The 13,093-nt window shown below is 36.2% G+C and overlaps 1 protein-coding gene across 1 annotated transcript; it reads right to left on the bottom strand.

Annotated features, from left to right (window-relative positions):
- Window positions 1-7,189: 7,189 nt before the first annotated feature.
- LOC107189264 lies at window positions 7,190-12,478 on the bottom strand. Its single transcript, XM_015577753.1, has 6 exons — window positions 12,325-12,478; window positions 11,779-12,249; window positions 11,177-11,688; window positions 10,841-11,109; window positions 7,523-7,586; window positions 7,190-7,383 (listed from the first exon to the last, which is right to left on the bottom strand). The coding sequence occupies exons 1-6, from the start codon at window positions 12,453-12,455 to the stop codon at window positions 7,190-7,192; spliced, it is 1,641 nt and encodes a 546-aa protein (XP_015433239.1). The 5' UTR covers window positions 12,456-12,478.
- Window positions 12,479-13,093: the final 615 nt, after the last annotated feature.

The raw sequence follows: 13,093 nt of genomic DNA, 5'->3' as shown, positions 1-13,093 counted from the left end.
GTCGCTAAAAATCACAATATAAACGTCTCGAATTGTTCTCAATTTAAAAGCTTCCTTCGTCAGGATCGTTAAAGAGCTGTCATTGGAGCGTATCTCGGGCTTCGTTGACTAACGAAGGAGCTTTGCGTTCGCGACAACGAGGATCCCTGAAGACAAACCAACGCTCGATCGCGGGTATCAACTCTCCTTAAGTTTAAGCGACGGTTTCCCCGTTCCAAATATCCGAGCTTTTACGGTCCATAAAGGGACGAAGGTTGCTTTTAGTGGCTATTACACGAATCTCCGGCTCAGCGCAACATTTATGGCTGGTGCACGGTGTGCGGCAGTCGTTAAAACACATTTCGTGGCCCACGACGCGACGGCCTGGACACGGGCTTAGTTTCACACTGGAACCATCTATGTATCCGCCATCTTTCCACGCAACTATCAACCCCGATCGCTGCGACTGTCAACCCTTAAACGAAAAAGTAAACATTCCACTTTGGTTTTATGGAAGCGACTCGCGCGAAACTCACGATAACCGAATGACAGAGTTGACACTTTGCATTGTAAGAGGGATCGTATCATTATTATCAATTATACAGATGGATCAAGTTGTATTCGAAGCAGTGGTGTATCCAAAGGGTGGGTCATAATACCCTGGCAACCCCAAAGAAAAAGGAATATGTAAAATATTAACTTTAACACATTTTTTCAGTAATCCCTCTATCGTAGTTGCTTTATTATTTAAACCTACCTCCTTACGTTTGTGGATTTTTTATACCCAAGGTGAAATAAAGGTCACACTACTGTAGGTCATTGGATTGGCCTTGACCTCAACTATTACGCCACGGTGATAAAAATTTGTAGTCCCATTTAAAAAAAACATACCGAAGGCCTAGAAAATTCGAAAAATAGGACCTTGAGGAAAATTTTGTGTCTATCACAGTATTTGCCCCTGCCAACCAAATAACATTGTCCCCTCATACTTTTTTTGTATCTTCAAAAACAAGTGAGATATTGAAAGTATTTTCTCCCTTCCTAAATCTGTGCCAGTCCAATGCATTTTATAATTAGCATTAATTTAATATGCGGCCTCAGTAATTGTCGTTCAATATAAATATTTTCAGTATCAGACTATGTAATAATTTGATTAATGTTTACGGCAAGAATTATTTATAACTCGATTCAATACTATTGAATATACGTCATTGAATACAGATCCAAGAGGAGCATTAAGAAAAGCTGTAAACCAGAAAATCTAGAAGACTTTCCTATTTCGAAACATTCTAACTTCTACTTAATCTGCAAAAAATTTTAAACTTTATCCAATCGAGTGAGTATATCGAGCCGAAAAGAAACGTGCTTTTAACGATCGATAAAAAGCAACATTTCATATGCATTGACCTAATATATTGCGCGCCGGCTCTTTTAGAGAGAGGTTCCGCGTAGGCGCACTGGTCCCGCGCCATGGATCGCTTAAAAAGGGATCCACGACATATTAGGCACCGACATAGGCTCAATTCGCGAGCTGGTATCAACACACTGGCCGAGAACGATTTACTTTTCCGCCTTTACGCCGGTCGTTTTCGCTGAAGCAATTAATATAGGTTTCGGAATTTATCGTTTATTCTAGGGATTTCAGTATGATATCAGTATCTTACGTATTTTCCTGTTATTTAACTGTGAATTCAATACATGTTCATTGCATCCTTTCTTTTTATGCTGTATACAAACAAATAATAATAAGAATAATAAGTTCTACGTACCTAATATTTTTTTGGCTTGAATTGTCTCGTGAAACTCTGCCAAAAAAAGATATCTTTTATTATCGATAATTAATAACTAAATAGATATAACTTCCACCTCTATACATCCACTTTGGATCTAGTCGAAGGTTAAATTAATTCAGTACGAAATTCAGTACCAGGTACATACATATGTACGATGTATTAAATTTCAATTATCGGTAGGAGACATTAGGGTAAATGTACTAGTTACTGCCAGTATTCCTAATACTGTCACTTGATTTATTTTGCTTAATAAAACCGTATAAAGAATTGTGTACAAAAAATGTTATTAAATTGGGACTTGGATTTACATAAAAATAAAGAAATACCTATACTTGTATGTACCTGGTATTTAAAAATTAATGTTGAAAAATAAAAGGGCAAATCCTACTAAAGAAGGAACCGTAACTTTACTATTCAACCTATATCTATTGTACAAAAGAAATTGTTACAGTAAGAATCACTTTAATTTTTGAGGTGACTGTTACAAGGACACTAGGATTGCTCTCAGATTGTAATTAATCATTAATTGAATCGTCATAATGTATAAAGCTATATTTCTTAATGAAAAAAATTGTAAATAATAGTATGTTTGAAACTGAGACGATTTTTAAGTTAAACAACACATAAAATGATTAAATGAAGTTACGCTACAATCTTAAGGTGACAGTAATTGGATCATCTGCCCTAATATTGTTGATTAACCCTCGTGTAATTACTATTTCTTGAATTTAAATTCGGTCTGAATTAAAATCAAATTAAGAAAATATATTTGCCTTTCGCCGAATTATACTAAATGCAAGAGATCGCTGTAAATTTACAAGTTTCTGTAACAAATACTATAATTAAGGATCAAATTAATCCGTACAATGTAGGTATAAGGGTTAACTAGGGAATTTTTTGGGTTACACATTTCAGGATATTAGATATAACATGTTTTTTAACGAGAAACTACAAATAGTATGTATTGTATATATTAAAAACAAGAACCTTAGTAATCGACATGAAAAATTTCTAGGATAATATATCATACCACGAACGTCCGTCTGTCAGTACAGTTGACGATACAGCTTTTCGTTCTCTTTTTCTGTTCAAATTAACATTCTACATCTCGTTTCTTTTACCGTGTGAATTTTTTTTCTCCTTAATTATAAAGTCGGAATCACCACACTCATCTTCGTATACCCGGAATTTCAAGTTGCTTCATTCCTCCACGGGGTCGCGTCGCGAAAACACTCGAAGATGTAACAAGCACGCGTCGTTTTCCTCCCCCTTTTCCTCTTCTTTTTACAACGTCGTCTCGCGTCATAAAGGAATCATTACCGCGAGACAATTAACCCTCTGTATAATTAGCTGATAAATTTCGCGTTAATTGCTGCCCGTTATGGCCGCTCAAGATTAATCGTCCGGGATGGCTTGATATTTAAATTAAAAGCAATCTACCCGCGGTTCGTTTCGCGTCGCTCGATTCTGCGATAAATACCTTCTTCTCCCGTTTCAATTTTTCCCACGGATGCAACATTATAAATTGATTGTGGGGAAAAATTGTTCGTTGACGGAAATCGATTGGGGATACAATTCCCATAGCCAAGAAACCCGAAGTCAAAAATGTTAGAAATTTACTAACACATAAAGTTACTCGAAATCACAATAAAGTGTAATATCTAGAATGATGTGAATGATATATTCGGATGATAATTTCATTATCTCTGAACATGATCCGAACGTTTTTGGAGTTGTAAAATTCAACAAACATCTTGAAGGTGTATCTAATGTTAACGTCTTTTGAGTTTAGAAACAATAAAAAAATAAAATAAATTCCGAATCGTCGCATCTCACGAACCTGATCAGTAGCACTGCGGATTTTTATGTGAACTCGAGGTTTTGTAAGGTAATTTGGAAAATCAGAAATCGAGTAGACCTTTGTTCCTTGTGTCGAGGCTTTTAGTGGGTATGAAAAATAATGTAGAAACTATTTTAAACTTCCATCAAATTAATTATTGAATTGTATTCTGTAGATATTAAGAGTGCATAAAATCTGCAGCCTTGTGATCATAATCGGTATTGTGTCGTTTAATTTCAAACTATTCTTGCAAATTATATATCTCGCTGGTTAAATTATATTTTCTTCCTCATATTCTTTCCTCATTGAAATATGCATTGGCTTATGAATATTAATACGGAAGAAAAATGAGATCAGGCCCCACAAGATCCCTGAATTCTCAGTCTTTAAATTGCAGTCCACGAGTTATAAATTTCGCTTATTATTCAAAGAAACTTAACAATTAACCGTCGTGTTAAACATGCCGTCGTTTTATTTTATGAAGAATTTCTAACGAAGAAGAATTTTCGTCGAATGTTTCAAAAGGAACCTAAAATGCTTCGAACAAATCAAACGACCAGCGTGTCGTAACTAATAACGGAATGGTAATGGATCGTTAGAATTCTTTCCCCCTACAATAGATCGTAAATCAACGAACGATTGGTCGTACGCGATCGGATTGTGAATCACGTGTTCGTCCATTAGAAACGTATCACTACGTTTTCCAAAGCGTTTACACAACGTGACTCGTGTCGAACGAATATCCGTCTACAGAGATAGCGATCTAATTATCCGTCGATTTCTATTCGAATCGAAAACAGCACGGTTCTAGGATACCTGAGCGACGTTGGTGGTATTCCATTAGAAAGGAAAATGGTGGCCCGTTTCAGTACTTCCGGCATAATCGATTTACGCGTGGAGAGAGGGATAATGATATATATTAATGGTTATTAATAATCGCAGGGTTTTCGAATTAAACGGGTGGACAGCGAAAACATCAGTCAACGTGTCAATTAAACGGGCCGCTCGGTGATTAAAAGCGCGTTCAATTAAAAAGGAAAGCGACGGCACGGGTGTAACTTTATTTCACACGTTCAACATATTCCGATTCCGAGGAATTCCAATTCCATTTCGTGTTTCCTTTTTAACAAATTTATATGTTTAGAGAGTCACTTTTAATTTCACTGGTACAACGTTCTTGAAAATTATAGATCTCGCTGGTTAAATTATACTTTCTTCCTCACCTTTTCTCTTCATTAAAATATGCATCGGCTTATGAATATTAATAGGCAAGAAAAATTAGATAATTGATGAGTCCCGCCTGTAAAGGAAAGCAAGGTAATTGTGGTGAAACTGATCGGAGAAGGAAATAAATAAAATCGAGATTGCTATATGTAAACGATCCTATGCACTGATTTGTGGCTATCCATTTTGCTGAAATAAATTCTTGGTAAGTGAATGATGTCTCATAAAAATGAAAGGATGTTTATGTAAAATCATATGTTTCTAGATTAGTTTATGACAATGAAACGTGTATTGAATTATCCATTTCGTTATGAAGAGTTTTACTAAATTAAAACTGAAGTAAAAATATTGTTAAACTTTAATTTCTGTTCTTTTTTAAATTGAATCGCCAATAAACAATTTGTCTTGAGAATTAGCAAGTTTATACTTCAGAATTAGTCATCTCACATTTCAAAATTAAAACGTATGAAATCTAAATCCTGCAGAAATTTTCAAAGTGAGGGTACACCCACGAGCAAACTCGGCTTCCACTAGGGGAAAAAATGGCGTAGAAGAAAAATCTCCGCCACTTACTAAATTTATTTCAAGTACTGAAATAAATTTTCCCTACGCTAGTTTTTCCCCTAGTGGAAGCCGAGTTTGCTCGTCGGTGTACAGTAGGATGCGTTCGATCGACGATCCAACCAGGCGAAATCGATTTTCCATTGAAAACGGAATCGGATATGATGGAGACACGGACACACAGACTCTCGCAGCTGCATTAGTAACTGCTAATAGACCGTGAACTCCGCGTCGGCTCTCATTGTACCGTAAATCACTCGGCTCTGAATGCAGATATAATGTCTCTTTATGCAATACGATATCATATTTCATGTAATGGTGCCTATCATGTACTATAATTGCAGGCTTATTTTACCAGTCGACACACGGGCGCGGGAATACGTTCGTAGTCGGACTAACTCGAATAATTATTGCGGCTGACTTTCGATAAAGAGATCACCGGTATCCTTATCCGGTGAGGTATCGGTACACACGGCCGCGTCGCAGTAAATAGTAAAATAATTAACGCAAGCCGTAACTAATACGGGCTAACCGGCGATCCCGTTTGAGGAAAGCGATCGACCGCTTTAGGAGCTGCGAACGGTAACTCCGATTGATCAGATTGATATGTACCTACTACTGATGCAAAAAGACGTGTGTTTGTAGAGACACACACTCCCGACAAAAAGTCGTCGAACATTTACATTGATAAATGTAGTAGAATACGAAGAAACCGACGTTGTGAAATTATACATACATAAATGAATTCAGTAAATTAGAGTACTTTTGATTTAGTTAGGGGTAACATTGTCCAAACGTCAAAAAATTATCATTTTTGATTTTGCAACTCTTTGCAGGTGTTTTTACGTGAAATATCTTTTTATCTGAAAATCAACTGTATTTAACAACTTGTTTTTTTTATTTGGGACAAAGTTACTGTGATTGAGTCAATTACCCCAGCTTACGATTCTTAATAATCCTTTATGTTAAAGAGAGATTTTAAATCGTATCGTGGGTTGTGAATAACCTTTATTTTCCCTTGTTGTCAGCGTGTTCTGTTCGTTTCAAAATTACGGTGAATTTTTTACATATAAATAGAAATAAATGAACTCTGAATAATCCTTTAAATTGCAGAGAGTATCTAAATCGTACCGCATGTTGTGCGAATAACTGGTATTTTCCCTTGTTGTTAGTAATAATTACAGTGAATTTGTTAGATGTATCTTGATCAGCCCTATTTTTCCAAACTTTTAGATTGTATTTGAGCTTACGTTTTATTACTTTTTTTCAGTATGGAGTAAAGACAATTATTTGCATTTGTCAATGTTGCTTTTATACTGTGATAGATCATAAGACATCAAGATACCACTTTTTATATCCCCTCAAACTTTACAGGCATCTACAAAATCTAGATTCTCTAGAAAGTAGAAAAACCTATCGGTTCTGTTGATCATAAGAATTTCTTTGAAAAATTAAAATTAATTCACAAGCAATACTTATTAAAATGTTTAAAAAACATCAATGTACATATAATACAATAAGAAAACATTTCCTATTGGACGCTAGTAAATAAAGCTTTCCAGAAAAATCAATATTTCATATTTAAACAGATTCTATATAAGTTCAATAAGATTTCTAATTCATGTTCTAACGTTACCGAGCCAGCAGCAAAGGGTACAGAGCTCTGTCTCTATTTCTTCTTTCTCCAAAATGATATTTCCATACAAATATGCAGTCTATTCGTATCAAATCATTTATTCTTTTAATTCCAGAACATAAACGAAGCCACATATTACAATGATTACAGGTAATATCATTTTTTATTCAGATCCAAAGGTACGATCCCGATTTTCTGTCCACTCTCGTCTTCGTGCAACGTCACTCCCATCTCCCGCAGCACGCTGTTCTCCACAACACCGGTCCTAGTGCAATTCTGTACGATCTCTTGATTCTCGGGATTATCCTCGCATAAATTCCGCAGAGCGAGGATCGTCCATTGCATTATAACTGCGCGTTAAAGGAACGTTTAATTGTGGCGGTTGAACGATCGGCATTAATTGGTTGAAATATCATACGCGCGGCCGCGGAGCCGGCAATCACAATATATAATAAATAGGTATGTAGAACGAGTGTCACCGGTACTCACGGGGATTTCTCGCGTCTATATTGCAGCAGTCCAGGAGCAGAGGAATGGCGTCCATTTCACGGACCTGAAAAACATTCTCTGCCGTCAGAACTTATGCTCTGTCCCAAGGTGGACGGTTTACATATATAGGGTAGACCGAGGCGAATCGGATTATTTTCTGTTTGATAGTAAAAAAATAATAGTTAAAGTTTCGAAAGCTAATTATGTATTATAAATTCGTAATTAGTACAGGTTTAATTTGAACATTAATAATAAAAAAGTAAAAAAAAACTTCAAAATCTTTGTTGTGCAAACAAAAAACGAAAAAGTGAGAAATATCCGATTCGCCCCAACAGAAAACTCTGAAAAAGGTCAAATTTTCATAAAAAATGTCTTTAAATTAATTTAAAACAATATAATTTAATGATAATGGGGTCAATTGACCCTACTTGGTACACAGGACGCAAGTATAGCGTCCTTTAACACTACCTCTATCAGCACAATTCTCGTGACACCACCCTTCGCAGGCATTGCACTGTATCCAATCTTCTTTCATTTTAACTGAACACCATGAACCGTGATTGGTCTTTTTAATGTACTTACGAACTATCTGTGTATAAATAGTTATCACATTTATAATCATAAAAATATTCAAACGAAGAAAGAGGGTGATCCGATTCACTCCAAATGATGTGATCCAATTAGTCCCATAAATAAGGACTTTAAATTCAATAGGATACATAGACGAATTATCATGTAATAATATATGAAAATATGTGAAAAAAATATATAAAATATCAAATTTGGACATCATACAAAGCTTACTTTTTTATTTTAAGTACGAAATTGCAGATTAGGTACTTATCTTAGATTCGCACCTAAATTATAACGTTCGCACACGTTTGCCTCAATGGCAATATGTGCCAGCACTAAACAAGTACGTAGAACAATTGATTAGTTATTGGATTGGGTGTGGGGGCAAGGATGAGGCAATACGAACAATCGAAATGTTCGTTTCCATGAGAATATAAAAAATATGGACTGAAATCTTATTTTGATCCGATTCGCTTCGGTCTACCCTATATATTATATGATATTATGTTGTGTAAAACTTCGAAACCGCGTAAACCGAACGACGCGGCACATAAACACCGGGAACAATATTTTTTTTTGTTTCTCTTTGTTCTTTAGAAAATGTGACGACGCCAGTGTTGGGAAGAAATATTGCGGGACGTCCCAAGTAACGATGCAGCCGAAGAAACTCATGAATGTGAATATCAATAGATTCGATATCTAAGGTTTGTTGCTAGTAAAAACGTATGGCACATTTATTTTAGTGTCTTGACTACATAATTTTAAATTGAAAAGAAAGATAGAAGAGAAAGAATCCAATGTACAGTGTGGATCCATAGGAATTACCATTTTAAATATTTCCGCAACTGCGAAATCAAGAGAAACTCGATTTTTGGAGCAGTAGATAATCGTTACGACCGCGTGATGGTATAAATAACTTTTATCTGAACAATTTTTTTCTGTTGGTCCCATAGTTCTAAATATTCGAACTTTCAGATGAATGACTTTTCCTTTAATAGGCCAAAACAATTTATTCTATTTAGAAATGAGTGCAGATGCTTGTATCTTCTCGTATGTAAGATTCGAATCGAACTTTTAAAATTATAAACTGAACAACGAACTGACAAACGAAGACAGTTATTCCGAAACCCTAAAATATTTCTAACCGATTATCAATTAAATTACTAATATCCGTCCGAAGGCTGACTGCACTCAAGACTTTCACGGCCATAAATGTTTTATCAACACCTCGGTACATTGTAATCGATAATTTGCATACATCGATATTCATTCGTCGAAAATAAATAACCATTCCAATCGAAATCTATAATTGAATCCCGTCATCGCAACGACACTTTTTTTCGACAACTCCTCGGCTTGATACAAGCAATGCAACGAACGTTACGCGTTCGGAATTGAAATCGCCGAGATGAAAAAAAAAACAGGAAAAACGTTTTTACTGCGAATGCTCGGAGGCGAGTTTTACTCGCGAGGGATGGCCGGAGATGGTTGTCATAAACGGGTCTGTACGTACAAATTTTATTATCGGCCGTGCTCCCAACGAAACACCCTGCGGACACAACCAGGATATTCTGTTAACACTGTAACGCCATAGTGGCCGCGCGTAATTTTACAGGGCAATCGTGTCGCGGCCATACGTGTTTTCGCAATCCGTGTGCATGAAGAACGGGGCAATTCGTGTTTACAGAATGAAATTTAAGAACACGATCGCCTTCGACACCTTGAACGAGCAAAAACACGAGAGTAAAAAAAGAGAAAGAGGGGAAAAAAGAATATCATCCAAGTGCCTCGTATTCACGCTCCTGCACGCGGCTCGAGACCGCGCCACGCCAATAAAATTATTCGAATGCAACAGAAAGCGGCCGTACTTTTCGATCCTGCTAATATATTAACGCGGTATCCGATCCCGGCTAAATTGCCGCGTCTTCAAGTCGGACAGGATACTTAATTTTCCTTTGTTCCGCGGCGAACAGTGCGCGCGCGCGGTACGGATCGGTTCGTTCTTTTGTGCCCCATCTCCATCGCGGCGAAGATGAAATCAATAAGCGGCAATGGCGATCACTCGGGGGCCCTGTATATACGCATAAGGCGCGATAAAAACCGAGCAACGTGAACCCTTATTTCCGACGTAACGTTTCGCGCGGGTTCGTTCTCTTTTTGCGTGTCAGAGAATGATCTATGGACCGAAACGGTCTTACACAGCCGGGATGATGAATGAATAATTGTCTGAAAGACGAGACTCCCAGAGGCTGAATAAATCCTAAGGGGAGTTTAAAGGTTTTCTGCGAGTAGTTTAATTTTTTGTTATTGTGTATTTCCGTTATCTGCCTGAATTTCAGGCTGCAGTTGAAATTATCACCACTATCATTTCGCACGGCGCTACTTTATGGATCGCTAGTCCGAAATTCGATGATATTCACTTTACCGGCAGAAGATAATGTAACTGACACCGTGCAGTCGCATCGCAATGAATTAACGACGACATTACATGTAAAAGACCAGCTTCTACGACCGTTTTATTGCAAAGTGATTTACTTCTATTTTTTTTTTCATCTGGCTCACTCATCAGCGTCGCTATTACATATATACATAGTAAGGTTGGCGATATGAGTATAAAGAGAAACACTTTACATGGAATTCATTAGAACCCTTGTTCAAAATAAACGAAATGTTGTAGATGAAAACAAATGGAAAGTTGAATATCTTGTTTTTGTTTATTATAGTATGGAATAAATTGATACTTACAAGGTCTTGACATTCTTTGTTTCTGTATGACACGTTTCCAATAATTCTTATTAATCCAGCTTTGAAGCCAAAAGCAGGGTGGCTGCATAAGTCTTTTCTCTCTCTAATATCTTTATATTCGTTATCTTCGGTTTCCGTACTACTTAAATTTTGTTGTAATCCATTATTTTTGGTTTCTTCCATCATTTTTGCTATATCACTTAACTTTTGCATTGGTGTAAAGTAATTATTTGATTCTTTCCCAATCATCTGTATAGATCTCAAAAGATCTATGAAGAATATATGTTAATTATATATTAAATACTGAAATAGATATTTAAATATGAATGTACTTACAGGTACAATTAATTAGTAAGCTTTTATAATTTTCTATAGATTGACATGCTTTAGCTGAACGAGAAGTCACAGTCCCGAGAATATCGAGAAGGATAATAATTTCTCTTGGTTCCATATTATCTAGATATGAATCAACAGTTTTCAGAAGTATGTCGCTTCTTTTACAGAACCTTTCTGACAGAAAATTAATTGCATCTTTTCTTAATAGATGATCACTCTCACACCCATACACTGAATCTGATACTTCATTGTGAATTATTTCCAGTAAATATAATTTGTCCTCAATGTTCATATCGTTGTATGAAATTCTGAGCAAATTTGACTGGTATAATAAACACATCAAAGCTTCCTTTGCACTTTCGAAACCTTTCTTAATTGGCTTTAGAAGTTGTGAACATAATCGTGTTTTTTCTAGATTTGTGAAATTTTGCCCTTCAAATTCTCTCAAGGCATTATGTATAAATATACAAGATGCTCTGACACTTGGAATATGGTCAAAATTAGTTAAATTCCTGTTGAAAAGTAGAAAAAGTAATTTTAACCCACATAAAGCTTTATAGTAATTAAAATTTCACAGTGAGCAATACCCATAATATACTTACATAATTATACTTTTTAAATTAGTATCATATAAAAATGTTGGAATGCTGCATTGATCATCAAAACTACTATTCTTACATGCAAATGTAAATAGATTGCATAAAAACTGAATACATAATCTGAGTATTTCCAGTTGGTCATCCATTAAATCTTCATTAAATTTGTATGATTTAATAAAGTTTACTGTCCACTCGATAACACTTTCATAAGGAAAGTGAGAATGAAATGGGTACAAAATGTAAATTTCTGACTTTTTTAAGTTTTCATTGTTTGTAATTAGCTTGGAATATAATTCAAGACAGTATGTTCCATATTCAACATTAGTTGAACTATATTCCTTATGTTTGTAGCCATTAAAACAAGAATTGCCTAAACATTTTAAGCATACAACTTTTATATTGTTAGGGACTACAGGCTCTTCTGCCTGAAGGATTTCGGCTACTTTTGATAGACATGGAAAAGCAATTAATTCCCTGAAAATTTAACAGTTTGTTAAATTCGCTAAACATTGTAAATTTATACAATATGTTGTGTATTTTAAGTCATACTCTGATTCGGGAGTACTGAACAACTTAGGATTAAGAAGACTCAACAATTCGTCCCATTTTTGTTCAGAAAAAGCTGATTCTAATTTAGGTAACAAATCAATACTTCTAGTACTCATTGTGTCGATACACATTACAAAATCATAGCATTAAAGAAATTATTTTATTTAATGTAACTACGTGTACTATCAATCGAACGTATAATTTGTAACATAACCTATTCAAGTACACATGACAGGAACCATTTTTAAATGAACATACAGTAAAACATAGACTGCGCAGTCTTATGGTAGGGCCTTTTTGAGTGCTCTCTACTAGAATTAAAGTCGACATAGAGGGAGACAGCAATAACTGGAGCAGCTACTTCTTTTCGTAATAGGAAAGGCCTGTCTTAAATAAACGAGAGCGGTAGAGCGAGTCGCGGTATCGGTGCTCTCCGTCGGTGTCGACGCGTGCTGAGGAATTTCGGTGGTCTATGGACGGAGGTGTGCGAGTGAGAGAGTACGGTAGAGCGTGCCGCGGTATCGGTGCTCTCCGTCGGTCCAACGCGCTAGTGACGTTGCGTCACAGAGTTTATTGACCTAGCCGTGTACGCTGTGTACCGTGGCTGTACCTGGCCGTACCATCTGGTGTTTGGGTCGTTCAAGGAGGAAGGTCGTTCAAGCCGGCAAAAACAATTCAATACGAACAAACCTGCGTACGCCCAATACATAACAGCGTTAGCTTCCTCACTTTCTTGTGAGCCGTCGCGGAGGGTGGGCGCGCGTCTCAT

This window comes from Dufourea novaeangliae, unplaced genomic scaffold (genome assembly GCF_001272555.1).
Source record: "Dufourea novaeangliae isolate 0120121106 unplaced genomic scaffold, ASM127255v1 scaffold149, whole genome shotgun sequence".
Classification (NCBI taxonomy): Eukaryota; Metazoa; Arthropoda; class Insecta; order Hymenoptera; family Halictidae; genus Dufourea; species Dufourea novaeangliae.
This window is presented reverse-complemented; position numbering and strand designations above follow the sequence as displayed.